We start from the raw sequence: 13,830 nt of genomic DNA, 5'->3' as shown, positions 1-13,830 counted from the left end.
TTTTTACCGGAAGTCTCGATTTGGGCTTTCTTGCTGGCTCAGCAGCCAGCTTGACTGGTCTTACTGCATCGGCCGTTGGGGATGTCAATGAACCGAGATATTTCTCTTCGGTTTGGACAGCTGGTTCAATGGTCGCCTTGGCTTCAGACTGACTAACACCCTGAGTGCAGTCAGCATCTGGGGTTGGGGCATCAAACTTGTCTTTATTATAGTTTACGGGCAAATCAGATCTGAAGTTTTCTATAATACATTCCTGACTCGTTGGTCTAGTCTCAACTGCAGCTATTTCTAGCACTGTATGCTCCGTCATCTGATAATCTAACAGCACAGTATCAGCTTTAACTTCAACCATCTCAGTTGCACCCGTATCTTTCTTCAGCGTCATGGTCGAGGCGGAGATTCCCATTTTAATTGGCGTACGTGACTTCGGATCAACTTTTGCAGCCGTGGCGGTTGAGGATCTGTCCGCTGCGTTGCCGCTGGATACTGACTCCAGGCCACCTCCGTTAGCCTGGACCTTCTCGTGATCACCCTGCGGTGCCTCGAGTGATGCCTCAGCTGCGCTTTCCCCTGACTGAGGCAGTGCCGAGACTACAAGTGCGTTTTTACCCCTCTCCCCCTTGTCCCCTGACTTCCCTTCAGCGGTATGCTCACCAATTTGGAAAAATTGGAGCCTTTCTTCAACAAAATCCCTCTTGCTCATGTCAATTGCACCACTGCGAGTCATCTCAAACATCTTCCCTTCATGAAATGGGAAGGGGTTAGGCTCACTAGATGGAGTGCTCTCATCTGTCGGGGTTCTGGCTGGGGTCGTATCTGGTGTTGTCGCCTGGGACCTGTCCTCTACCGCTAAGCCATAGGCTTTTTGCTCATCCTCTCTCAACCTAGCTTCAAAGACTTCATCGTCCCCTCGGCCGTTAGACCATGGATCAAAGTCAAGGCCCTTGGTGGCAACAGTTTTAAACTGGGTTGCCAATTCTTCCTCTAGTTTGTAACTAAAATACGTATCATTAAACCGGTTTCTGTCAGGATGCCTGCCTTCCAAAGTGAAGATCTCAGGTCCTGGTTTACCATCAGTTTTCCCTTCGCCTGTCTTTTCAGACGTCTGAGCTTTAGACTGCAAGGGTGTTTCTTCTTCAGCGCCTACCTTTCCTTCTTCCTCAATGACTGCAAGTTTACCCTGGCTATAGCAACGATCCCCCTGCTTCAATATCCCTTCCGTGACCCAAACATCCATCTTGGTTTCTAGCCCCTGATTCAAGGATTTAGAGTCAGTTTCAGTCAGGCCATCGTCTTCATCCTGCAGGTCGTATCCGTCGAGCGAGTCGACCTCGGTGGCGTCGGTATCATGGGAGAACTCGGCAGTCGTTGCTATGGAGCACTCGGTGACCGACTGGTCGTTGTTGCCGTCGGGAACCTCGTCCGCGTCGGAAGTGCCGTCCAGGGCAAAGTCCTCGTCGCTGTCCTGGGGGTCGTTGTCTTTGCTGCGCTGCTCTTGGGCCTTGGGCCTCGGCGGGCCGGCCGGCTGTGCGGAGTCGTCCTGGAGTTTGAACGTGTACTTTTTCAGCGGGGCCGGCTGGAAGATGGACTCATCGCTGCTGGAGTCGCTGTCGTTGGCCCCGGGAGGGATGGGGGAAGGTGGCTGGACTCTGATGACGGGCTCGGCCATGAAATGCTTATCGTGCATCTCCTGCAAGCTCAGCTCGATCATGCCCAGCCCATCCTTGGCCTTGGGACAGTATTCCTTTTTCCTGATGCTGGGAACCTCCGTGTCCAAGGTGTTGATGGGAGGGGGCGGGGGAAACTCGATGTAGGCCACACGATTTTCCTTCTGCCGCTTGTCATTCCCATCCAGTTCACTCGGCCTCAAGGGTCTCGCGAAGCCGCTCACTTCTTTAACAGAGCCCACTCTGGCCTGCTCTTCTTCCTCCTCCGACTCCTCGGAAACCTCAGGGATGGGACTTGGTTTTCCGTGCATGGTTGGCACCTGGGAAGACAGTTCGTAGCTGACTTCCTCAGAACTGGGCGTGTCAGGTGTCACGGGGCTTCTACCAGAACTCTCTATCAGCGATACCTGTTCCAAGGTGTCATCCTCTGGACTGCCCCGTGGGGAAGGCGATGGCTTATGCTGGCGAACCGTGTAAAAGGTGCCCCGTGTCTCCTGCACGGTCCTACTTTCCTGACTGATTATCCGTTTAACGTTGACTTGGTGCGGGCCTGAAGGTTCTTTCTCGCAGTGTTTCCCCATTTGAACAACGTTGACGTATACGGGCAAGGACTTTATCTCCTTAAATCCTTCGATGCTCGCCAAGGGCGCTGCTTTCTCCAAACACTCGACCGGGCTCTGATCAAAGAACTCTCTCAGCGAAGAATCTTTCACGGGGCTAAACTCCAGAGAGTCGGGAGATTTGATGGGGGAGGTTTCCAGCTCTTCCCGGTAACTGCCTGGGTCCACGCTATTCCCAAGCCTGTTGGACCGACTGTCCCTGGAGCCTTTGGTCTGGATGATGGTCTCTGATACTTGATAAACCTGTTGACCCTTTTTGGTCCTGCCAAGCGTTGCGTTGGGCAGATTAGTCACCGCATCATTCTTACGCAGTTTCACCTGACCACCGTTGCAGTCTTGCACCTTTGACATTGATTTGGGCCTCTCTTCTGGAACTCGGACTGGAATCTGCGATGGGCTCGGATTCTCTTTCCTCACGCCCTTTGCTCGCGCCTGCTCACCAGATCTCTCACCACCCCCCGGAGCTCGCTCCGTGCAACCAGCCTTCCTGGACGGAGAGCTCACCGGGGCGCCCTGAACCTTCTTCGCCGAATGGCCGTTGCTTGGAAGGTGCTCCTTCTCTGAAGCGGGGTCAACCTTCTCCCTCGTCTGCCCCTCAGCTTGAGCGGCCTCGCCCTCTTTCAGGTTGTCATGGACAAGAACGTGGGTCAGCTTGTCCTTGTGTGATTTACGGTTTGAATTCCCACAGTTTTCCCAGGTTCTGTACACCTTCCTCTCCTTATCCGACCTGGCGTGCGATTCAGGCTCTTTCTTCGACGGTGAGTTAATTTCAGAAATCCGAGCCGTGCCTTTTGCCCCGAACACCAGCTGCTTTGGGGCCGTGGCCACGAACTGAGAAACACCTGCATGGGGCGCAACGTCCACCGCCTTCTGAGGCACCGTGGTGGACGTTACAGGCTCCGTCCCAACGCTCAGACCTCCGAGGCCACTCAAGTCCTTGAATTTACTGGTGTGCACTTCCTTTGCCGTGGAGATGGCCCCTTCTGCCGCATACTCCAGCTTCTTCTGGTTGATTTCCTTCAAGGAGAACTGGTAGATGGGCAGCTTGCTTTCATGCAGCCTTTTCACAGACCCGTTCAGCAGCGCTTCCGGCAGGTTTCGTTCCGCAAAGTTCAGCCTCTCCTCATCGTCCAGCTGGGCGGTGGAGCAAGGAGCCGCCATTTTCCTCAACCTGCTGTCGGCCTGGTGGTCCTGCGGGTAGGAGCATCGCGGCGACGATGGCTCGCGGCTTTTCTGGTTCGCGGCCGCCTCGGGTTTGGCGCACGCCGTTTCGTGCTTGCCGGTTTGCTTCAGGTGAAACGGCGGCTGCGACGGATCTTCGCCATGTTTGGTCTGGTGCCTCGGGTCATCCGCGAGGGCCGCGTGAGTCCGCTGGGCGGAGTCCATGGCCGCCCTCCTCTCCTCGGAGCCTCGGACGGAGTAACGGCGCAGGTACTGCTCGCCCTGCCTCTCCTGGAGCCACTCGTCGGCAGCCGTCACCTCGGCATGTCTCAGCTTCTCCGGGCTGCTGCTGGGGGAGCTGTACCCCGAGTGGGGGCTCTGCGCCCCCTCCCGCTTGCGCGGCTTCTTCTCGGGCGACTGCAGCTCGTCGTTCAGCTTCTCCGTCTTGTCCCGGAAGAACTGAGACACCTCGGTCAGCTTCTCCTCCGCCTCTTTAACCGTCCGGTCCACCCGGTCCTCGTAGGTGAGCTTTTCCCTGCCACCCTCCGGCCTGTCCTCGCTGAAGCGCATCCACACGGCGTGCTTCGGGCTGCCGGGTTCGGAAGGGTAGTGCAGCACCGCCACCTTCTCGAAACGTCCGTCATGCTCGGTGCCGTCCGGTATCATTCTGTGCAGCCTGGCGAGCTCCTTCTCCGGCGAAGCCTCGGCCAGCCTCTGGTAATTGCCCATCGCCTGCGAGCCCAGGCAGAAGGCCTGAGGCGCCTCGGCGACCGATTCCTCGGTGTCGGAGTGGGAGACGTCCATTTTCTCGGAGAGCAGCATCTTCTCCGCGAACCGGTACGACTCGCCCCTCAGCTCCAAGTACTCGTCGTCGTGGTACTCGACGGACTGCTGTGTCAGCAGCTTAAGCGCCTTGTACGAATCGTCGGCGATGAGCTGCGCCGAGCTGGGCCGGCTCTCGTCATCCTGCGACACGGGCGTGTTCACTCGCGACGACTCCATGCAGGATGGAAGAGACTCTTCGGCCGTCAGCTCCTCGTCTTCCCGCTGAGCCTGCTCATCCTGACCAGCATCAAACCTGTCGGGTAACACTTTGGCCTCGCTCTCCCCCAGAAAATCTCTCTGATAAACATACAGTTCCCTCTCCGGGTGCTTTTTTGTCTCCCTTATAATGACCTCGGTAGGGTCCACTTTATTCCCCTTTTCAATATGAAACTCAAATGTCCGTTCCACCTTGGGTTTGAAGTTGGAGTCTTTGTCACGATAACACGACATTGCTTCCCCAGCCTTGCTGCACTCTGGGGAGGCCGACGTCGACTTGTGCTCAAACAGGCCGGCCAATTCTTTGGAAGGGTCGCGACCCGATTGAAAAGCCTTCATAATGTCGCGAACAGACATGGTTTCTTCAATCCTTTCACTTGCTTTGCTTTCAATGCAGGGAGGCGAGTGGTAAACCATTCTCGTGGTGGTCGTGATCTGAGTCTCTTCCTTAACGCGCACTTCTTTGCTCTTCAGGCACTTACTGTCCTCGTCCTCAGATTTCATTTTAATCTGGAAAGCTTTCATCTTGTCTTTGATGGACCCAATCGGTTTGTCCTCCACTTCGGAGAACATGTCGACATTTTGCAAAGGAGTCAACCCTTCGACTTTAGATTCCTGCATTTCCTCTAACGAAGGCTCGTAGCTTCTGATAACACGGACCACCTCTGTACGAGTTTCTGTAATGACTGGAGGTATGGGGACATCGTGGAAGAGAGGCTTGGGCCCAGTGCTCTCTGCACTTTGAGGGGCAGAAGGGGTCTTTTCACTCCTGGTCTCAAACCCACTGTCTGACAGAGGACTCTTGTCCTGATCGTGTTGAGAAAAATCATCGGGTGACTCCAGGATAGCTTCTGTTGCCATCAAGGCGTCGGCAAGTTTGCTCAGTTCTTTTTCTGAAGCGGATGATCGCATGGAAGGTGGAGGCATCTTCAGTTTATGTTCTGGCAAAGGCATTGTTGGCTTATGAGCCCTCTTGGAGAACATCTTGTCGTCCCCTTCCTTTTTGATATCAGCTTGGCGATATTTACTATCGCTCATCTTTCCCAGCGTGTCAATTCCAAGATCGTTCGTCAAATAGTCAACGACTCTTGCCAAACTGAAGTCCTTCTCTCCGCCGTGCTTTACTTTCATTGGGACAAAAGTGCCAAAGTGGTCGCTCGCCTTCTGCTTTGCCTCCTCAATGTCATCACAGTCGAACATAACCCATTCGCCTTCACCCGAAAGCTCCCCATTCTTCTGAGCTACTTTAACGCCATTCTTATTCTCCGTCAGCCCGTCCTTCTGAAGGATCTCGCTGACTTTCACCAGGTCTTCCTTCACCTTCTCCACAAGCTTGAACGTCTCCTCGCTTTCATCCTCGCTCTTCCCCCCTTTTGCAGAGGCTTCCGACTGGAAGGCCTTGTCGCTTGCCGAGTCTGTTTGCAGGATGGCCGTCATCTTCATCAAGTCCTCCTTCATCTCGGCCACGTCCTTCAAAATTTCCTGGCTTGAAGACAGAGAGGAGGCAGATGACAGCTTCAGTGCGGAAGGTGCAAGGAACAAAGAGGTCTTCAGCGGGGAGATAGTCTTGGTAAAGTGAGACTGTGCTTGTGTTCGAGACTCCGTGGTCAAGGATTTTATGGGAGATAACAATGCAGCGGCTGACTTGGTTAATGATGTGGTCTCAGAGAGTCTTTTCAGCTGCGGTTCAGATAACACATTGACAACAGAGTACACAGGGACGGTGATAGTCGGCGAGGTCACAGATGTGGTCACGGATGACGGCCGTGTGGAGTACAAGGAGCCGGCGGAGGGCAATCTGATTGTCTGGAAAGTGGAGGGGGCTGGTGAGGCAAAGGATTTCAGCGGAGCGAACGTGACTCCGCTGCTGGTTGCGTGGGCCTTCTCCACTGCGTTCTGCACAGCCGGGACGCAGTTGTTGGCCAGAATGGCGGCCGGGGCCTTTTCGGGAGATGAAGCAGACGCTTGGCTGTTGAAGAAAGCCGCCGCCGAGGGATACTTGATCGGCGACGCCAACCCGTTAGCAGAGACTTGTCCGTTCGTCGAAGTGACCAGCTTAGATGGAGAAAAGGACACGGGCGCCAATCCTTGGGTTGCGTCCACAACAGATTTAACGAGAGACGACCCCGACGTCGACATTGATTTCAAAGGGGAGGACAGAGCCGTGGGCGCCGTGGTGATTATGGACTTGAACGGCAAGGTGGAGGAGTACATATTCATGGTGGCCTTGGGGGAGGCTGGTGGGGTCATGGTGATGGATGATCTCTCCAGCAGCGAGCCTGCCGTCGATGCCGGCGACAGCCGTGAGGAAAACAATGACGAGGTTAGTCCTTTTACAGAAGATTCAGGCATTACTGATGCTTTCACTGGTGAAGAAATCAAAGCAGAGGAAGATTTAACAGAGTACTGAGTCTGTGTCACCACAGTTTTTATAGGTGAAGATGTGGACTTAAATGATCTAATTGGAGATGCTAAATCACTCATGGATCTTACTGAGGAAGTCGTGGAAGCTCCTAAGGTTGATCTGATGGGTGAAGCAGAAGAAACAGACCAAATTGACTTTAGCGGGGAGGCGGTAGGCGTGTTGGACGTCGAACTTGAAAGAGAGGTGATCCCAGACTTTGCTTGGCCAGCCACTGAAATGGGGGCTGTCGCCCATGACTGGAAGGGCCTTGTTGAAAAGACTGGCTTGTACGAGTATGGTGCGGGAACACTCCTGGTGGTTCCTGTACTTCGCTCAATGATTTCTTAAAAATTCCAAAATAAAATCCAAAATGCAAAAAAAAAAAAAAAAAAAAAAAAAAAAAAAAAAAAAAAAAAAAAAATTCAAAAATAAAATCCAAAATTAAAAAACAGGACAAATTAAAGGAACGGAGAGACCAGAGAAAAGAGAAATCAGTCAGTAAACCTGGTTAAACAGTCAGAAGACAGTACAAATTGTTTAAAAAGATGCAGGATAAAATTCAGTGAGAACAGTGATTCTTGCTTCAAAACAAATATTTTCGTTTGCGTCTCTTCGCTTGCGTGACGGCCAACGAACGGCAAAGCAATCAAAGCGGCAAATGAAACGATACGGAAAAATGAAATCAAACGACAAAAAAATGGGGTCGAAAAGACAAACAAAACACAAACACAAAACAAATGGTGTGTAACACAAAGGAGATGTATTTTTCACCATACGACTGGTGTAATAGCAAAATCTACCAGTTCTGCTATGCATGCCACCAGGGGGAAAATTTGGAAAACGATTCCAACTTATTCACCGTTATTACGATTGAAACTTATCTCTAATATCAATTGATGGTGAATGGTAAAAGAATTAGAGGAATCAATTAGCCTTAAACCCACAATATTATTCAGTAGATGTCACTTGATGTGGAAACTGCTGCAACAGAAGTGATGCCAATAAATTCATCTGTCGTGAGTCAACATGACACAGCGCCAACACTGACTGTCGTCGAGACTGCCTTGTGCACCGGTGCGATTTAAAAGTCCTCTCAAATTACAGCCTCACAACCAGTTTGAAAATGACCAGGCTATATGTCGTCCGCCTGCCTCTCGCTTTCTCTCTCTCCGAATTAAGAAGTGTTGGCTTCAAGTTACATTTCAGATTTTGAAACAAAATCCAAAGCCAATGGACCAAGGCAGCAGCCAGGGAGAGCTTCACTCTCAAGAGTTGATGACTTTCACTTAAGATTCAAACCAACTCTTGCCACCCCGTCAAATTGATGCGAGTGATTAGTTTGAAACAGAGTAAGCGAGATCATCCGAGCATACTTTTATTCCCAAATCAAAAGTCACTATTAATTAACTGGTCAACATCATATTCCAATTAGACACAAAAAGCAAGACCAACTCAGCTGGTCAGTCAGCATCGCTGGAGAAAAGGAATGGGTAACGTTTCTGGTCATCACCTTCTTCAAAGCCAACGATGAACCGCAGTGGGCTCCTCCGTTCCTAGATCATCTCTGCTGGCTTTGACTTTTAAACACGTGTGGGTTTAAACTAAATAGTGGGGGGGGTGGAGGGATTGACAAATTGGGAGTATAAAGATGGAGTTGAAGGGGAAGTGAGTACAGGAAAAGTTACAAAAGACTCTCGAATTAATGGGAAGGAAAGTTTGAGAAGGGATAAGAGAGTAAGGTCAGGGCCAATTGCGAGCGGTGCAAGAGGGGAGGTGAATACCGAGGTCAAAGTGTTGTACATGAATGCGTGAAGTATAAGAAATAAAGTGGACGAGCTCGAGGCTCAGTTAGAAATTGGTAAGTATGATGTTGTGGGAATTACAGAGACATGACTGCAAGAGGGCCAGGGCTGGGAATGGAATATTCAAGGGTTTACCTCCTATCAAAATGACAGACAGGTGGGCAGAGGGGGTGGGGTAGCTCTGTTAGTGAGGATTGAAATTCAGTCCCTTGCAAGGGGTGACATTGAAACAGGAGATGTGGAGTCAGTATGGATAGAACTAAGGAATAGTAAGGGTAAAAAGACCCTAATGGAACTAATCTACAGGCCCCCAAAGAGTAGTCTGGATTATAAGGTGCAAGTTGAATCAGGAGTTAAAATTGGCATGTAGTAAAGGTAATGCTACGGTTGATATGAGAGATTTCAACATGCAGGTAGACTGGGAAAATCAGGTTGCAACTGGACAGTGTTTCCACGTTGAAGGAAATTACCCGAAATTCCAGAAAATCTGATTGTCTTCAGGTAATTTTAGGGAAAGTAAATAATTTCGGGAAATTTACGCATCCGGCCCACGGGATGATTTGCGGAAAAAAATATATATTTACGACCATCTGCGCATGCGCAGTACTGTGAGGCAGTCGCACATGCGCAGTTGGGGAAGGCATAAATTTCAGGATATATCATCAAATTCCAGGAAATTTGGGATACTATTTAAGGGATTTTTTTTTTTTTTTTGTGGTGTGGAAGCACTGGTACTGGACCCCAAGAAACGGAGTTCGTAGAGTGCCTCCGTGATGGATTCTTAGAGCAGCTTGTATTGGGGGAGAAGGCAAATCTGGATTTAGTGTTACGTAATGAACCAGATTTGATAAAGGAACTTGAGGTTAAGGAGCCATTAGGAGTTAGTGACCATAATATGGTCAAGGTGACAAATAATGACAAATAAAGGATCTAAGTCTAAGTCTAATCTAAGTCTAAGATCTAAGTCTAAGTTTAATCTACAATTGGAGAGGGAGAAGGGTAAATCGGAGGTGTCAGTGTTAGAGTTGAATCAAGGGGACTATGGAGCCATGAGGGAGGAGCTGGACAAAGTTGACTGGAAAGATACCCTAGCAGGGATGACAGTGGAAGAACAATGGCAGGTATTTCTGGGAACAATACAGAAGGTGCAGGATTAGTTCATGCCAAAGGGGAATAAAGATTCCAAGGGGAGTAAGGGGCAACCGTGGCTGACAAGGGACGTCACGCTCAGTATAAAATAAAAGAGAAGTACAACGTAGCAAAGATGAGCAGAAAGCAAGAGGATTGGGTAATGGTTAAAGAGCAACAGAAGGTAACTAAAAAGGCAATATGGGGAGAAAAGATGAGGTATGAAGGCAAGCTAGCCAAGAATATAAAGGAAGATAGTAAAAGCTTCTTTAGGTATGTGAAGAGGAAAAAATTAGTTAAGACCAAAGTTGGACCCGTGAAGACTGAAAAAGGTGAATTTATTATGGGGAACAAGGAAATGGCAGATGAGTTGAACAGGTACTTTGGATCTGTCTTCACTAAGGAGGGCACAAACAATCTTCCTCATGTAGTAGTGGCCAGAGGATCTGGGGTGACGGAGGAACTGAAGGAAATCCACATTAGGCAGGAAATGGTGTTGGTTAGACTGATGGGACTGAAGACTGATAAAACCCCAGGGCCTGATGGTCTCCATCCCAGAGTACTTAGGGAAGTGGCTCTAGAAATTGTGAATGCATTGGTGATAATTTTCCAATGCTCTATAGATTCAGGATCAGTTCCTGTGGATTGGAGGGTAGCTAATGTTATCCCACTTTTTAAGAATGGGGGATGAAAGAAAACAGGGAATTATAGACCAGTTAGCCTGACATCGGTGGTGGGGAAGATGCTGGAGTCAATTATAAAAGATGAAATAGCGGCACATTTGGATAGCAGTAACAGGATCGGTCTGAGTCAGCACGGATTTATGAAGGGGAAATCATGCTTGACTAATCTGCTGGAATTTTTTTGAGGATGTATCTAGGAAAATGGACAAGGGAGAGCTAGTGGATGTAGTGTACCTGGAATTTCAGAAAGAATTGGATAAGGTCCCACATGGGAAATTAGTGGGCAAAATTAGGGTACATGCTATTGGGAGTAGAGTACTGACATGGATAGAAAATTGGTTGGCAGACAGGAAACAAAGAGTAGGGATTAACGGGTCCCTTTCAGAATGGCAGGCAGTGACTAATGAGGTACCGCAAGGCTCGGTGCTGGGACCGCAGCCATTGACAATATACATCAATGATTTAGATGAAAGGATTCAAAGTAAAATTAGCAAATTTGCAGATGACATAAAGCTGGGTGGCAGTGTGAACTGTGAGGAGGATGCTATGAGAATGCAGGGTGACTTGGACAGGTTGGGTGAGTGGGCAGGTGCAGTTTAATGTGGATAAATGTGAGGTTATCCACTTTGGTGGAAAAAACAGGAAAGCAGATTACTATATAAATGGTGTCAAACTGGGAAAAGGGGAAGTACAACGGGATCGGGGGGTCCTTGTTCATCACTCAATGAAAGTAAGCATGCAGGTACAGCAGGCAGTGAAGAAAGCGAATGGCATGTTGGCCTTTATAACAAGAGGAGTTGAGTACAGGAGCAAAGAGGTCCTTCTGTAGTTGTATAGGGACCTAGTGAGACCACACCTGGAGTATTGTGTGCAGTTTTGGTCCCCTAATTTGAGGAAGGACATTCTTGTTATTGAGGGAGTACAGCGTAGGTTTACAAGATTAATTCCCGGGATGGCGGGACTGTCATATGCTGAGAGAATGGAGCGGCTGGGCTTGTATACTCTGGAGTTTAGAAGGATGAGAAGGGTCTTATTGAAACATATAAGATTATTAAGGGTTTGGACATGCTAGAGGCAGGAAACATGTTCCCGACATTGGGGGAGTCCAGAACCAGGGGCCAGAGTTTAAGAATAAGGGATAAGCCATTTAGAACGGAGGCGAGGAAACACTTTTTCTCAGAGAGAGTGTGAATCTGTGGAATTCTCTACTTCAGAGGGCGGTGGAGGCAGGTTCTCTGGATACTTTCAAGAGAGAGCTAGATAGGGCTCTTATAGATAGCGGAGTCGGGGGATATGGGGAGGTAGGAATGAGGTACTGATTGGGGATGATCAGCCATAATCACATTGAATGGTGGTGCTGGCTCGAAGGGCCGAATGGCCTACTCCTGCACCTATTGTCTATTGACTTGCTTTTTTTGTGTGCCTTTCATTCATTTGTTCTATGTACCTTTCCGTATCTCTCGTTTCCCTCTTCCCTGACTCTCGGCCTGAAGAAGGGTCTTGATCTGAAATGGCACCTATTCCATTTCTCCAGAGATGCTGCCTGACCCACTGAGTTACTCCAGCTTTTTGTGTCTATTTTCGGTGTAAACCTGCATCTGCAGTTCCTTCCTACACATCATATTCTAATTTATGTGCAATGCTGTCGCCAAATACAAGGGTCCAGCTAGCTGGTCAAGTCCCTAAAAGGTAACAGTGAATAGACCAAGTCATTACATGGTTAGAAAACACATTGAGACTTGCCAGATTCATGAAAGGTGCTTTGAAAATGTATTATTTCATTTTGTTTCAATTTTCCTATTGAGTGCTTTCATGATATCTTAAAATGAACAGTCCCATGAAATTTGTCATAGCTAGCCGAAACCAGTTATTTTAATATTCTTGTATTAAACACCTGTCCAACCTGGACAAGTGCTGCCTTTCCAACTTTCATGGAGCTGAATTGAGAAACTATCATATAAGAATGAATGACAACCAACATGAAATATATATATATATCTATATATATCATTTTGATTTAAAAAAAAAAATGGGTATTGAAAATAAACAAAATGATAAAAAGTAACCGGAACGAATTTGCAAATTAAAGCCAGTTCTTGCTTTCCAGCTGTGCGCCTGAACAGTGGTAACAATGGTAAAACGCTATAGGAATTTACTCAAGCAAGACAAACATTGTCCAGGGAGATTAATGGAGTGTGGACTCACTCATTCCAGGTTCTGCCAGATAGCTGTAGCGCTTTCGTAAAGCCATAGATGCAAAAGATTGGCGTCGATCAGAAGTTCTCTCGACCTGGAAGGAAAAAGGTTTGTTAACATTTGTTTTTTTTTTTCATGCAAACTGAAGTTTTTTCATCTGCGTATTACGTTTACGTTTTTAAGTAATTTATCTGAAAGTGTATTTGCACATTCACACCCCACCAAGCCAACATGATGCCGCTTAAGATCTCGATCGAGAAGTCAATTCACGCTCTCCCATTTTTCAATGCACATGTTATTTAAAAAAAAAAAATGCATGTTATAGAAATGCAGAGAAACACTGCACTCACCATCCAGGATGTTTTAAAAAGGAAGCTACAAGTTGTTTCCAATTATTATTTCCGGCTTTAGTAATGCCACCATTAAGACGTTATCTCGATTCCTCCTCCCACTGCTGGGAGGAGCAGAGTGTACAGACCATGGAGTTCACGATGCCAAACTCAGCTAAAAGGTTAGCGGGAAGGGGTTGCTCCTGCTTCCTGCATCTAACAGTCCAACGAATGAAGGCAATCAAGTTGAAATGCCAGCAACTCACTAGAAAGTGAACCTATGTCCTATCGATAAGGGCTCCCTTACTGCATCGTTGGGATTCACAAGAGGTCAGTATGGGCACGCCATGGACAAAGACAGCAAGAATGGAAGTTGTAAACACAAACACTCAACATAGACACAAGTGAAAACGTTTAGCTACAAGTACACAAGGATCGGGTTACTAAATTAATACATTTTTAGTACAAGTGTGCGTTATAATTTGGAAACTTCAGGCACTTTATAATTGGTGGCTTTTAGTATATGGTTACAATAAACATTCTAGTGTACAATGCTGGTGGGGGGGTAACAAGGGGGATACAAAGCTGATTAAACTGCAGGAGGCAATTGATATTTCGGCTGACGCAGAGTGATCTATTCCAGCATAAGATACACAGAATGTGTATTGCGACCACAAGCAGATACATTGTGATGCATTTATTGAGCTATGGCAGTTGACCCAGTTTTCAGTAATACAAATTAAAGGCTTTCTTTCCCTGCTAACAACACAATTACGTCATAAAACATTGTACCAGACGT

At 48.2% G+C, this 13,830-nt stretch overlaps 1 protein-coding gene across 16 annotated transcripts in view; it reads right to left on the bottom strand.

Annotated features, from left to right (window-relative positions):
* ank3b (ankyrin 3b) overlaps positions 1-13,830 on the bottom strand; it is a 287,522-nt gene that overhangs the window by 28,020 nt on the left and 245,672 nt on the right. For 12 of the 16 annotated variants that reach the window (XM_055647217.1, XM_055647218.1, XM_055647209.1 and 9 more), the window contains 2 exons: positions 12,712-12,796; positions 655-7,236 (listed from right to left, as the gene is read on the bottom strand). In XM_055647217.1, coding sequence (XP_055503192.1) covers positions 655-7,236; positions 12,712-12,796 — 6,667 coding nt within the window. The remainder of the gene's footprint in view (positions 1-654; positions 7,237-12,711; positions 12,797-13,830) is intronic. The other 4 variants (XM_055647222.1, XM_055647223.1, XM_055647224.1 and 1 more) reach the window with 1 other exon arrangement.

The sequence above is a fragment of the Leucoraja erinacea genome, chromosome 15, assembly GCF_028641065.1.
Source record: "Leucoraja erinacea ecotype New England chromosome 15, Leri_hhj_1, whole genome shotgun sequence".
Classification (NCBI taxonomy): domain Eukaryota; kingdom Metazoa; phylum Chordata; class Chondrichthyes; order Rajiformes; family Rajidae; genus Leucoraja; species Leucoraja erinaceus.
This window is presented reverse-complemented; position numbering and strand designations above follow the sequence as displayed.